At 46.9% G+C, this 14,875-nt stretch overlaps 1 protein-coding gene across 2 annotated transcripts in view; it reads left to right on the top strand.

Moving 5' to 3' along the window:
- The window catches only part of NOXA1 (NADPH oxidase activator 1), a 23,434-nt gene continuing 8,559 nt past the window's right edge, over nucleotides 1-14,875 (top strand). For both annotated transcript variants that reach the window (XM_075905839.2, XM_075905840.2), the window contains exons 1-7: nucleotides 1-860; nucleotides 3,667-3,749; nucleotides 5,822-5,930; nucleotides 10,382-10,516; nucleotides 11,686-11,793; nucleotides 13,777-13,836; nucleotides 14,338-14,375. In XM_075905839.2, the coding sequence (XP_075761954.2) occupies nucleotides 687-860; nucleotides 3,667-3,749; nucleotides 5,822-5,930; nucleotides 10,382-10,516; nucleotides 11,686-11,793; nucleotides 13,777-13,836; nucleotides 14,338-14,375 (707 nt within the window). In that variant the 5' untranslated portion in view covers nucleotides 1-686. The remainder of the gene's footprint in view (nucleotides 861-3,666; nucleotides 3,750-5,821; nucleotides 5,931-10,381; nucleotides 10,517-11,685; nucleotides 11,794-13,776; nucleotides 13,837-14,337; nucleotides 14,376-14,875) is intronic.

Genomic DNA, 14,875 nt, shown 5'->3' on the forward strand with positions numbered 1-14,875 from the left:
CTCGCTGGCTTGGCAAGCCCTGGCTCGGCTTTCGCAGCAGCCCTCGTGTTCCAGCCCTCGGCACAAGGCTGCGTTTTGAGAGAGGAAATGTGGAATTAAAATGTATTTTTGTGTCAAGCTTTGGGCACCGTGTCACGTCCTTTGGCGCTCGCGTTCTTGGATTGTATTAATATGGGGGTTCTGACTGCCCAAAAGTTTAGCACCTCATCGCACAACACGCAGAGAGCGCACCTGGCCCTACTGCTTCAGACCTGATTTTATACATTGCACCTTTTCTTTGTGACATACAGTAAATATTCAGCAAGCAGTGCAACAGATGAACAAATCTGTGTTTTACTGCTTTATTCAGATTTGAGACCAGGCCTGCTTTCAGTTATACCCAAGTGCCACTCTCTGTCTGTCAGCAGAGATTAAGCAGTCTGTCTCTGTCAGTAGATAGGTTGACCCCTCCTACTTTTGCTCATTTCCTTGAAATTGTTGTGTTTCTGAACCCATTGAGTAATAAAGGGAATCTTCAGCAAAATAAGATTTAGAGGCTGCTAGACTTCCTTGTCAGCCCTGAATTCCAGGCAGGTGCACCTGGCTGTCAGTAAAGAACTGGGTGAGGTTTTTGGCAGCTTCCAAGACAGCCAGACCCTGAAGGACTTTTCAGAGGAATCTGGTTTCTTTGTGTCTACAGAGACAAAATGGCATATCGAGACTTAGTGAGAGGCTGGCATGAAGGAACTCTGGCTACGGATAAGGGGGACTGGGACTCTGCCTTGAAAATCTTCTCCAGTATTGAAGAGCCGTCCTCCAGAATCTATTTCAACATAGGCTGTGTGCATCTCTTAACAGGGAACCTCGAGGGAGCCTTGCAAGTGAGTAAATGAAAGGAGAGTAAAGCAAGTCAAAAATATTGGAAGGGAATCTTATATTCTGTGTTTACTTTTCTCTGGGGAAAAATAAGGGACAGTCAACTCTGAATGGAACGTGAAAATCTGCAATTATAGTATTTCCTAGGAGATTCGCCAGTTACTATTATTTATATTACCCATTCTATCTGTGCTATGGTAACAGAAAATGATACTTTGCTACTGAATGAACCTTACAATACATATTTCAGAGGAATTTACGATTACCTGACAAATCTAATTCTATTCCTGCTTAAGAGTCTGAGAACAAGCCATTTTTCTTATGTTTTGTTTCTTCTCTACCCTCCATCAGTAATGACCTTGATCACTGAAAAATCTTAGATTTGTTACATGGAAAAATCTTGGTAATTTTTCCAGTGTGCCCACGAATTGCTAGTGGCTCTTTTAAGAGTAAATATATATAATTGCCACAGCGCTCAGAGCGGGTTACAACTGAGAGGCCAATCTCAGGTCAGACTGTCAGAAAAAAGTGCAGACACCCCAAACTAGTGGTATGTTCTGTAATTAGATAACACCAAGCCAGTAGCAAGTCTGTGCTCCTAGGTCACTCTGGCACTTTAAAGATTTAATTGGGCATAACCTTTCATGGGCAAAAACTCACTTCTTCAGATGCATAGTGTGGAAATTACAGAGGCAGACATAAATTTTCATTATTTATAAATATTACTTATTTATTCATTATTTATGTAACTTCCACTCCATGCATCTGAAGAAGTGGGTTTTTGCCCATGAAAAGTTATGCCCAAATGAATCTGTTACTCTTTAAGGTGCCACAGGACTTCTCATTATTTTTGCATATACAAACCAACATGACTAACCCTCTGATACTTGGATTACTATTTTAGTCTCACCATGCAAAATAATGCACACTGGAAAATGTAATCCCAACTATACATATAAAATGATGGAGTCTAAATTAGCTGTTACCAATTAAGAGAGAGATCTTAGAGTCACTGTGGATAGTTCTCTGAAAACATCCACTCAGTGTGCAGAAGCAGTCAAAAAAGCTAACAGAATGTTGGGAATTGTTAAGAAAGGGGTAGAGATTAAGACAGAAAAATGTGTAGGAGGATGGAATTCCTTATGAGGAGATATTAACAAGACCGGGTCTTTTCAGCTTGAAAATAAATGACTGATGGGTCGGGGGATATGTTAGAGATCTAGAAAATCATAAATGGTGTGGAAACATAGAATAAGGAAATGTTATTTATTCCTTCACTGACATAACACAAGAAACTCACCCAGTGAAATTTATAGGCAACAGATTTAAAACAAGCAAAACAAGTTCTCTCTTCATGCTCAACCTGTGGAACTGTTTGCCGGGAGGTAGTGAAAAGGATCAAACTATAACAGGGTTCCAATAAGAACAAAATAAGTTCAAGGAGATAGGTCCCTCAATGGCTACTAGCCAGAATGGGCAGGGATGGTGTCCCGAGTTTCTATTACTTTTTCCAGAAGCTGGGAATGGGCAACAGGGGATGGATCATTTGATGATTCCCTGACTTGTTCATGCCTTCTGAAGCACCTGGCATTGACCACTGTTGGCAGAAAGGATATTGGGTTAGATGGAAAATTGGTCTTACCCAGTATGGCCATTCTGATGTTCTTTATATGGAACCCAAATGTATCTGCCCCTGCTGTAACCCGCTAGATCCCAGAGCTGAGATAGAGCCCAGGATGGGGTTCTGATTTGACAACCACTCCCATGAACTAAGTTTACCACAGCTATGCAGTGGCTCCCTTTTCTCGTTTGGAAAGTAGGCCTAGCAGTGGGTTTAATATAAACAGGAACACTGACTTTTCTGTGTATGGTGAGGAATCTTTCCATTCTCTACTCCATATCCACCCTCTCCTCAACACCACGGTTACGTCTAAACTGGCATGATTTTCCGCAAATGCTTTTAATGGAAAAGTTTTTCCGTTAAAAGCACTTGTGGAAAAGAGCATCTAGATTGGCACGGACGCTTTTCCGCAAAAGCAGTTTTTGCGGAAAAGCGTCCGTGCCAATCTAGACGCGGTTTTGCGCAAGAAAGCCCCGATCGCCATTTTCACCATCGGGGCTTTCTTGCGCAAAACAGTTTTTAGCTGTCTAAACTGGCCCTCTTGCACAAAAACATTTCCGGAAAAGGGCTTTTGCCCGAACGGGAACGTCAAAGCATTTGCGCAAGAAGCACTGATTTCGGACAGTAGAACGTCAGTGCTTTTGCACAAAATCAAGCGGCCAGTATAGACAGCTGGCAAGTTTTTGCACAAAAGCAGCCGCTTTTGCGGAAAAACTTGCCAGTCTAGACGCAGCCCACCTGTTTTCAATGATCCTGTCTCAATCTGTGTGGGACCCAGCATGATGCTCTCCATAGCTCACCTAGGTCTGCTGGCAGTGGCCAAGAACAGGCCATGCAAGTGCTTCCAGGTATGAACAGCCAGTTGTGCTTCAGGCAAACAAGCCTTCAGATTACAGGAGCCTAGAGCTGTATTCCATAATCCTGATTTCCAGCAGGGTTATTGTCGGGACATTCCATCACTTTTTCCTGGGAATGGCTCTAATCTGCTGCATATCACTAATGGGTTACACAGGGCTGGATCCAGAGGTGCTCAGTCAGGGCTCTATTTTTCTCCTCTCCACTGCCTCCCTCCCAGGAACAGCTGTGCCCTTCCAGAGCTCTAACAAATGCCTTGCAATCATATCTGTCTAGCACTACTCTGTTCTGTAGTTTAAATAACTTGCGGTGTATGTCTGTATTTTTCTTCTTAGGCCTTTGATAAAACAGTTACCAAGGACAACCATCTAGCTGTTGGATACTTTCAAAGAGGATTTGTCTGTCTGCAGTTAGAAATGTAAGTGTAATGCTTGTCCATTTCACCCTTTGCCTCCTTCTCTGTAATGATATTTCACACTTCTGCAGTGCATTTTGTCCAGAGTGCTCACAGCGCTTTGCAAATAGAAGTTAAGCCTCACATGATCTTTCTGAAGAAGTGGGCTGTGCCCATGAAAGCTCATGATACCATCTACATATTGTGTTAAGTCTTTAAGGTGCTGCTAGATTATTTGTTGTTTTTTAAGTTTTTTTCAAGCTCTTTCTCAGTTAGGTCAGTATAGTCTCCATGTTCTAGTTGGGGAGGCTGAGATTTAGAAAGGGGAAGTGACTTCCTCAAGGCCTCACAGTGAACCAGTGGCATAGCAAGGAACATAATGCAGACTCTGATTACCACACTGCATTATATGTGGGCTCAAATACTCCAAAGACAAAAGTTAAAAAACACAACCATATAACTTGTAGCCATTGCACATACACCCCCCTCTAAAACTCTTGTATCAGGATCTATCCAGAATCTTCTAGCTGCTCAGTAAAGACCAGAAATGTAGAAGTTATGATAGGAAATCAGAGACTTGATCTATCAAGTCTGGTATGTCAGCTCCCCCGTAAGGGCTATTTACATGTAATGCTTCCAAGCAAAGTGAGAACAACTTAAAATAAGTTGGTTGTGTGCTTCTGTACACAAGGAAGAACCATTAGCCATCCAGTCCTCTTTTGTGCTGGAGAAGGGGATATGATACGCAGAGCTCACGTGACTGTCGATATTACTGTCACAAAACTATCTGGGCCTTTCTAAAAGCCACACACAATATCAGATTGTCTGCCCTCCTGTGGCAGTGAAATCCAGAGGTGGAGATGATGTGCTCTGGGTCTAATTGTAATCTCAGCAACTGTATGCAGGTATAACTCCACTGGCCATTCTGGATTTACTCCTGCTGTCCACCAGTAGCAGTGAGATCAGAATGAGCTGTTGTATTTTTATATGGACTGGATGGTCTCATAGGTCTTTTCATCTATAACTTCAATTAGATGTTTTATATTTTCCAGTCCTTCATCTCAGAAAGTAACCCCGTGTTCTGATATTATGAAACAGGCTAAAAGCAAACATATCCACTTGCTCATCTGGGACCGATGGTTTGAGCCACATCCTAGTGGCTGTCAAGGATGAAGACTGCACTTAAAGCCTCTGTTGCACCATCTCCATCTCTGATAAGAGTCCCCCTTGATAGGTTGGAGTTTGGTCGTGGCTGGTGTCCCCAATGGATAAGACCTCTTGAACTATGGCTGGCAGGAAGAGATGGGTATCGCTGCACTCATGAGTGGGTGGGATTATCCACCACTCATGTTATCTTCTGGGCTTTCCAGGAGAGGAAGGCCCTCCTGCTTCCTGTCTCTCTCACTTCTCTTGGGCATGTGCCACCGACCTGCGTCCTTTGGCCCTCCACAGAGAGATGTCATGCTGCACTGTGAGCCCTCTCCCCCAGTCTGCTTTCAGTACCCCACCTAAGTAGGCTGCATGAGAGCCAGTTGCTCTGCGTCCTAAGCATCCCTGGGAACAGCTTGCATGTGCTCATTTCCACACTGTTATTTCTTTGTACCCATGTTCCACGACATCAGCCGCTGGCAGGGCCATCTTTATCACTGGTTAAGGGCAGGCCAGCTCTGGTTCTTGATGGGGCTTGGCTGCCCTTGCCATCTTTTCTTTTTCCACACACCATCTCTGCACCAGCCCAGAGCAGGCAGGCCCCTCTGTGACTGTGGGGCCTTTTTCCATGTGCATGTTTAACCATACACATCTGAAAAGTCTGAGGGGGAGCATGTTAGTCTGTATCTGCAAATACAAAAAGGAGTCCTGTGGCACCTTAGAGACGTGCAGATTTATTAGGACATAAGCTTTCGTGGGTAAAACCTGCTTCACCAGATTAATCCCAATGTAGACGACACCATACATTTCTCCAGTGATGCTTCCTGTAACCCAGGCTGTTGGGAAGAGGAGAATCGTTTTTGCTAGTCTGGTTCCTGAGCTTGATACTTTCCTGTGCACTTTGGGGACTCAGTTCTAATCTTCATCTGTACCATTGTGTACTGCAGGTATGAAGAGGCTCTGTATGACTGTAACATGGCCCTCTCCCACCTAAGAAATAACCCTTTCATTGACTACAAACAGCTGGGATTAAGGCACGTGCTGTATGCCTGGGAGGTGAGTGTGTTGGAAGATAGGAGATAATTATCAGCAATGGAAAGCCAACCTGATGCTTTCGATGCCATGTCCATCATATGTTCTGTGTTTGACAGTAAAACCCTGATGTCAGATCTATATGCTACCAGTGTGCTGCCAGTCCACCTCACGCCATGTTTGCACTTGCGCTGGGGATAACCCACTACTAGCCTGGGAAAACTGAGGGAACATGGTCTAATTCCAAAAATCAAACAATATTTTTCTATTGAGAGAGGGAATAGTGGCAAAGAAATGTGCACAGAACGTATGCATGTCCGTGAGATCACCCCACTTTCTCTCTCTGGCTCTGCTTAGGTTGTTGAGTTTTGGTTAATCCGGAGGAGCAGAGAGAGGCTCCTAAGAAGCATGGGGTTTTCCTTACATTTCATCTCAGTAAAACCCTTATCTAGCTCGTTGCAACGAGCTAGAGATGCCACCTTTGGCCGGACATAGTGCCTGGGGAGATCCCGTGGGCCAGTGCCTATGTTGTGCAGAAGTGTTGAGAATGGAAGCATGAGCAGAACCCACATAACCATGTTCCTGTTCACAGAGATGTCACATTATCTGCTGCTTACCACAGGTCCACACATCGCAAGGCTGGACTTTGCCCCGGCCTGTGTCCTGACCCTTGGGAGTGACCCCTTTAGTGAGTGGGGCTCCAAGGAGTCACATAGTTCCTCAGGGTGGGCCGAGGTCTCTGAGATGCCACGGCTGGGCCTTTGGGCACTGATGGCCCCTGTCTCTTTCCCTAGCAAATCCAACCAGGCCAGATGCCTGCGGGAGGTTGGTACTGGACCCCGTCGGTACTAGACCTCCCAATGAGTTGTTCAGCAACAGAGGTGGCCTTTTCAAAGAAGGTAACAATTTGTCTGGCTATGGAATCAATACGTTCTTAGGTTAGCCCAGGAAAGTAACAGGTCAGGCATAGTCCATCCTGGCAGTGCCAATTCAGTGGGAGTTGTTTTCACTTCTGGCTCTGGCTCTTCGTCTTCATTCCAGAGGAGAGCTGCTGAGTGCCTGCACAGGAGCCCTTATTCCTGCAACCTGGTTGCTTTTGTTCTCCTGTTCTGCCTGCAGGGGGGAGGATAAGTGATAGGCTGTCATTCAGGCAGGGCGGGGGGAGGGACTCGTTGTCTCTTCACATCCTCTGTTGACCTGGTTGAGTTTCAGCCTCTTCTTTAATGACCCAGAAGCTCCAAGGGGAAGCCGTGTTAGTCTGTACAGGATAAACTTAAAAAACAACAAATGGTCTGGTAGCACTTTATAGACTAACAAAATATGTCGATGGGATCATGAGCTTTTGTGGGCACAACCCATTTCTTCAGAACCCCAGGCATCTGAAGCAGTGGGCTGTGCCCACGAAAGCTCATGATCCCATCTACATGTTTTGTTGGTCTATAAAGTGCTACCCGGCCAGGTTTTGTTTTTTAAGTTTAATGACCCAATCATTCCACCCAGACAGCAAAGTGACATGCGCTCCTTCTATCTCCTAAGCTCTTCCAGAAGCGGTGTTAACCCTTTGGCTTCCACAGAGTAGCAATGCAAAGTGCAGAAGGAGACTGAGGCACCCATGGGATTCTTAAAAATAGGAGTGAAAATTTTCACTTCTTCACACATCCCATGGACCTAAGGGGAATATGTAGCCCTAAGAATGCTAACAGAATCCCATGTGGTACTGAATAAGGTATGGTCTTCAATTAGTATTGTTACTGGACACATTATTTTAAACTCCCAATGTTCTGACTGATCACTATAAATATGAACACAAAGAAATTATTGCTGCAGCATATAAAAGAAAGACAATTTACACAGTACTGGAAATAATCAATGTCTGTGTGTGTTTTTTACTCCGAGTCTATAAACTTGTATATTGGGAATTTGATCCTATGTATCAGATATGATGGGTTGTTCTGACTTCCCCCAGCCTGGTACACAAACATGCAGTGAATTCCTGTTACACCTCAGAAATAAAGGAAAAGAAGTCACAGACCAGTGCAATCTGTGTGACAAAGGGTTTTTGAGGAGTGAAAACATTTTAAATAGTCTGTGTCATATACAGATAGTCCCCGACTTACGAACGAGTTACGTACCAAGCACTTGGTCGTAACTCGATCTGTTCGTAAGTTGGACCCCATTCACTGTTCATAAGCGCGGATCACATTCATAACTCGGGGACGCGCTTAATGGGAGGTTGGTCATAAGGACAAACAGCCATAAATCAATGTGTTCATAACTCAGCGACTATCTGTACAGGCATCTTTTAGCTAATTGCCTTATGTTACTTAGTGTCCTGTGTCCGGAGTCTATTGGGATGCACTGAAACTCAGGTAGAGAAAAGGGACAGTTTAATACTTAGAATCCCCTAAATGTGAAAAGAGCCATTGTGTGTCTCCAGTCAGGCATGTCCCACAACTTGTCAGGCAACTTTATTCAGCCATGTGCTTCTTATCTCTGACGATGTACTCTGGCACCTCAGCATTCCTCACATCTGGTTTAAAACACCTTCTATGCCTTTAGGTGCTTAGAAACTATTTGTTTTTCCTATTACATTTCAGCTCGGCTATCCCCTTGATTTTTTACCCACTGCCACTTCTTGTTCCCCCTCCCTCCTATTTTTTCCTTCTTCCACCCCCCCTCCCTTCTCCCCTATTTATTTTAGTCCTGGACATCCTCCACTCTGGTCATCTCAAGAACTGGGCTGTGCCAACAAAAGCTCGATTCCATCTACATGTTTTGTTAGTCTTTAAAGAGCTAGCAGACTATTTGCTGGTTTTTACGTTTATCCTGTAGACTAACTCAGCTACCCCCTGAAGCTTCTGCCTTTAGAGTTACATGCAAGTTTCCCATTCGAATGCTTACATTGCCACATGGTGAAAAGTCTCTGCGGGGGAGCTGTGTTAAGTCTATATCTGCAAAAACAATGAGCAGTCCTGTGGACCTTTGAGATTAACAGAACAAACAGATTTATTAGGGCATAAGCTTTCGTAGGTAAAAACACACTGGCTATGTCTACACTGGTGGGTTCTTGCACCAGAAATATGCAAATGAGGCTAAGTGTGGAATATCGCCGAGCCTCATTTGCATACCTAATGAGCCGCCATTTTGCGGAAGAGGCTCTTGTGCCAGAAGGAGCATCTGCACTGCCCCTTCTTGCGCAAGAAAAACCCTCTTGTGCAACGCCATTATTCCTGCCAATAATCAGCACAGCAGCATTGCCCAAGAGGGTTTTTCTTGCGCAAGAAGGGGCAGTGTAGACACTCCTTCTGGCGCAAGAGCTTGTTCCGCAAAAATGGCAGCTCATTAGGCATGCAAATGAGGCTCAGCGATATAACACGTTTAGCCTCATTTGCATATTTCTGGTGCAAGAACCCGCCAGTGTAGACAGCCTGGCTACGTCTAGACTGGCATGATTTTCTGCAAATGCTTTTAACGGAAAAGTTTTTCTGTTAAAAGCATTTGCGGAAAAGAGCGTCTAGATTGGCACGGACGCTTTTCCGCAAAAGCACTTTTTGCAGAAAAGCGTCCGTGCCAATCTAGATGCGGTTTTGCGCAAGAAAGCCCCGATCGCCATTTTCGCCTCCGGGGCTTTTTTGCGCAAAACAGTTTTTAGCTGTCTACACTGGCCCTCTTGCACAAAAACATTTCCAGAAAAGGGCTTTTGCCCGAACGGGAACGTCAAAGCATTTGCGCAAGAAGCACTGATTTCGGACAGTAGAACGTCAGTGCTTTTGTGCAAAATCAAGCGGCCAGTGTAGACAGCTGGCAAGTTTTTGCGCAAAAGCAGTTGCTTTTGCAGAAAAACTTGCCAGTCTAGATGCAGTCCCTTTGTCAGATGAATTGGAGTTCCTAAAGCAGGGATATATAGGAGGAAGAAATTGCTTGTGTTTAATGAGGCTAATCAAGTCAGGGTGGAAGTTGATTATTCACTGCATTTTTCCTCCCTGGGTGTGGCTAGTGAATGTCTGACACCAACCACAGAGTATGCCAGAGAGCAAGGGGGTCAGAGCAGCAGGACACATGCTTGCAGACAGCTGTGAAACATGGACAGGGAAAATGTTAGAGCCACTAATGCCTAGAGAAGGATTAAACTCCAGTGCCCCATATGTTATCAGAATGATCCTCTTTGCTTCCAGCACCCAGGTAGTTAGACCTGATCCAACCCAAAGGCTCCTGGCTGCAGCAGGGTCTAGCAAGGCAGCTTTCTGAAAGGGCAGCATTTCTTTTCTCTGAGTGGTGTAAGACCTAACTCTCTCACGATCAGTAGCAGGAGAAGGGCTGCCCCAGCTGGCTTAAGTGTCTGTGCTGTTCTGGGCACTTGGAGTTCCATTTCACTTGGAGTTTCTGCATGTGGTTGGCTTCCCTGAGCTGCCTCTGGTTGCTTTGATTCCTTCGAAGTGCTGGCAAAGGTCTCATGGCCTTGGTGCTGTTTTCAGGTGCTGTACAATACTGCAGCAGCACAGTGTCAGCTTGGGCTGTGGCAAGAAGCAAGAGTAACCCTGGAGGATTCTCTCAGACAAGGGCCTGAAGGAAGAACCCCAAGTCTGGACGTTGCCCTGGAGCGGGTGCAGGTGAGGCTGACTAGAAAGGGGTTTGAGTCTTGGGGATACATTTCATTCAGCCCAAGTGAAATAGTGTGCACCTGGGCTGGAAGCACTGCAAAGCCTGGGGTGCTCCTGCTTTGCTATCTGCCTCATGCCTGCCACCTGCCCTGAGACATGTAGGAGCTGCAGTGCCCTGTCAGGCAATTGTCCATCTCATTTAGTATCCCGTTGCCATCACTGCCGGGTGCTTCAAAGAAAGGGGCAAGACACACCACGTGGGCAGTGATGGGATGACCTGGCCATAGGGAAGATTCTTTCTAGCTGCTGGGAGTAAGAGGCCTGCCCCCGGTGATTTCCCCATCAAGTGGCTTAAAGCCCTGTGGAATGTCATTCTGGATTATTTTATTGGCCATAACATGGCTCATCCTTGGCCTCAGTGCTATCTTGTGACAATGAGCCTTAGAGGCTAATTACTGGTGTCACCAGCGTTTGTCATTTGTAACTGCTGCTTTTTGATTTCATACCTGTATTATCGGCCAGGGGAGCAGGAGCGCCTGACTGAGCCCTAGACTGCTCATTAGTTTCTATTGCTCCCTCCAGTCTCCTCTTAGGCATCTTCCCCCGTAAGCAAACGGCTCGTACAAGCCCCTCGCCGCATGGCCCCTCCTGAACCCTTTTCATTTCTCTCCTGACTCCTGCCAGGTTGGGCGACTAGAAGCAAACACAAAATTCCAGAGAAGGGTGAAACGTTGCTTCCCAAAATGGCTTTTATGCTATTTCCAGTATTATTTCCACCCCATTCTTTGTGTTTTGTACAATGGTATTTGCTAGGACTGGGGTCTAAGTGCTAGGCTCTAGTTACAATTAACAGAGAACAATAAAATTGAGGGAGATCAACTGGAGAAGCAGATTAGAGGTATATTTAGTAAATCCTGTTTCACTGTCTCCCTTCACCCCTGCCCGATAGCTCCAGAAATCACCCTATGCCCAGAAGCATGAACTATCCTTAGCCTTCACATGTTGGTCAACTCCAGGTCATACTTTTTCAAGTACGTAATTTCTGCTACACCGAATTCCCTGGGTTGCCCACACCATATTGGGGAGCAATATTTACTTTTCACTTTTAAATGGTAAGCTGTGGTTAATTATATCTAGTGTCCTTAGTTTGATTTCTCCCCCCTCCTACTGTGTTGTAGGAGCATCTCTTCCTGGAGCCCATACACGTCCCTCTGGGGAAATTTTTCAGACCACGGAAGGAGGAAGTTGAGCAGCTGGATTCAAAAGATTTCCTGGGTAAACCCAAGGTAAGGGCTCCTGGATTGCAGAAAGGTCAGTCCTAGTGCAGGGTTATTAGCATCCTGCCCTGGTGACTAAGGTCAGCAATGCGCAAACTAAGGTTTGGGGCTCTGGTTACTCCTGAGAGCATTATTACCAGGCCCAGGGCTCTCTCCTGGCTCCTGAGACAAACATTGCTTAGGCCCTCAGGCACCCACTCTGCCTGGGAAATAGCAGCTGAGATTCTTTAGACCCCCACCACAGTGGCTCCATTGTTCAGAACCGGTTCATCAGGTTTTCCCCTTTCCTCTCTCTAGAATGGTTCCCTACTGTTAGTCCTTGCAGGGAGCAAGGTCATTTTCACAAATGGAGGGGAATGATCCGAGATCTGTTGGATGCATGTGTGAACATATGGAAAGTGTTCTTCAGTGCTTGGGTTATTGTATCCAGGAGAAAAACGTTTTGAAATTCAATGTTAAATAAATACTTAGCCCTTGTACAGCACATTTTTATGAGGATCACAAAGTGCTTTACAAACATTAGTGCCTTCATCCCCAGAGAAGTGAGTTATTGTCTCCATTCTACAGCTCGGGAATTGGAGGAGGCTGAGGTCACAGGCCTGTTTGTGAGTGGAGGGATGCTGCAGGAAATAGACACAGTTTGGAACTTTCCCATCTGCTCACAGGAGAGGGCAGTGCATAGTTGCATTTCCTGGGAAGCAGATTGGGGACCAAACGTTAACTAAGTGTTTGTCTTCACTGCAAAAGTTTTCTTGATTTAATACACGCAAGTTACTCCACTTGATTTAGCCTAGTTCCTATGTGAGGTGTTGCCCTGCAAAACAACACTCCGATTAAAACAGGGTGATTGGATTAGCATCACAGAATGAGGCCTGGTCTGTTCTGAACAAATGAGAAAAGGAGCACTGAAAAATGCAGCTCTGCCAACAAAAACCCCTGTGTGGAAGCAACTCTGACTAAGGAAGGTTTCAGTGTTTGAGGGGTAGGACTCCTATACAACAGAAGAACCTGTTCTGTCAGCCCAGCTGCGTTGACACTCTCAGGCCGTGCTGATGTTGCTATGCAGGGTGGTCTCCATAGCATGGACATGCCCTGGTTGGATTAGCGGTTGCTGAGTCCATGCCACATCAGCAACTCTCTAGCTTCAACCCAATCCCTGAGAGGCCGCCTTGCTCAAACATACAGCCTCATGACGCTCACCTGGAGTTTGGGGGTGTGGCCAGGAGTCAGGTGGGAGAAACATAGCTCTGAGCACGTAGTGAAGACAAGCCTCAGTCACAGGTTGGGCCCTGCTTTCTCCTCCCTTCTTGGGGAAATGCCAGCCTTTCTCCTTGCCCAGCTCACTGCCCATTCGGTCACTGCCCACCCACTGCTGTGCCCTGTCCTGCTACCTGCCCAAGGAGCAACAAACAAAGGGCTCCGCCAGGACCCAGTGAGAGCCATGATCTGGCCCTCTGCAAACAGAGCATGCCTCCCCTCTGCTCTGGTGCGGATACCGCTGGGCCATCGCTGATTGTGAGCTCTGAAAACTGCTCATCAGGCACTCAGGGAACTCTTTGATTTGTCCTTATGCTGAAAAATGACTTCCGAGATGTGGCTCACCTGACACTCCCGCAGGGTTTGCCTCCCGCAGCTGTAGCGCATTCCCGCTGGTTGCGGCTTGGCTTTTATTTAATTGGCTAGTGCCCTTGGGAGAACGTTATCAGATTTCTCATGGCTGTGACCTCTGCTTCCTTTTGAGTCACAGGCCAGGAGCCTCTTGAGTGTAGAGCACATGAATGGTTGTGCTCTTGTATGCACCCGCAGACCCATAGCGCTAACCAGGCCCTAGGAAATAGATAGGGTTAGGGCTCAGCTCTGCCCTCTCCGTCGTGGGCAGTGACTCTCACTGGAGCCATGTGGTACTAGGGAGCTCATGGGGAAACCAGAGTGAGTGGCTGGTTCCCAGGCGCAGTTTTAACAGGACCTGGCTGCTCTGCTCTGTCCTCACAGGTGATCTCCTCTGTCATTCCCAATGATGAGTACATCGGGTTTGAGCCTCTCAGGCCACAGGTGAGTGGGACAGTGCAACAACTGATGGGATGGTCACTTGATTTATGCCTGGCAAGGCCGTGTAATGGCATCGCTGTCACAGCTCCACCTGTGGTCCCCGGCCAAGGACTCCATCGGGATGAGAACCTGTCACGGACTCCCTAATGCTTTAGTGTAGCTGAGAGCTACCCTGGGGCTCTGCATCCCACATACAGCCCCTCCCCTGCCCAGCCATTCCTACCCTCTAGCGCCGTAGCACAGCACAGGCCCCATCAGTGGCTGTGATGGCTGACCCTGGAGTGGTGACTGACTGTGTGGCACAGGAGAGTAGGAGGGAAAATGTCAGAAACTGAAACTCCCTCTCAGACTCTGTAGCGCTGCCTGATACAAGCCGTTACAATCATTGCCGGGCAGTTCTACAGCCCACCTTACAGGGGGTTGGCTGGCCCCAGATGATCACAAGGGTCCCTTCGGGCCTGGGACCTTTGGATCTGTGCAACAGACACGGTTGTTTCTCCACAGAGACAGGGCTTTTATGAACCCAGGGCCAGTGCTGTGCGGTAAGTGACCAGCTCCAGCTGGCTTTGCTCTTCTGCCACTAGGTCCATTCGTGGCACCTTGACTCGGCGCCAGAAGTTTTGGTTTGGAGATTCTGTAGCATCCCAGTGCCAGGCATCCGTCACTTAGTTTCTTGCCTATAAAATGGGGGTAGTGACCCCCCCCCCCGCTGCACAGCGGTGTGGGAAGGAGACAGTCCTTGTCGGTGACGTGTGTGGCTTCAGGGGGATGGAGGCCGTAAGTTCCTGGATGGACAGAGTAGAAAGGTGTGGCTTTGCTCTGACTGCAGTGAAGACACAGGCCCTCCAGTGGAGGCAGTGGATACTCCATTCCAGAGAAGAGGGCCGTGGTCCAAGCTGCCTTGGCACCTGAGGCAGTGAAAGTCCCGGCTCTCTTTGTGTTTCAAATGCATCCACAGAGGCCTCCGGGAGACAATGCCTGTTCCTAGCCTGTGTGCTCCAGGAAGGGTAAAGAGAAGGGAATCCCATTAACCCATGGTGTC

The sequence above is a fragment of the Pelodiscus sinensis genome, chromosome 23, assembly GCF_052426305.1.
Source record: "Pelodiscus sinensis isolate ZL-2025 chromosome 23, ASM5242630v1, whole genome shotgun sequence".
Lineage (NCBI taxonomy): Eukaryota > Metazoa > Chordata > Testudines > Trionychidae > Pelodiscus > Pelodiscus sinensis.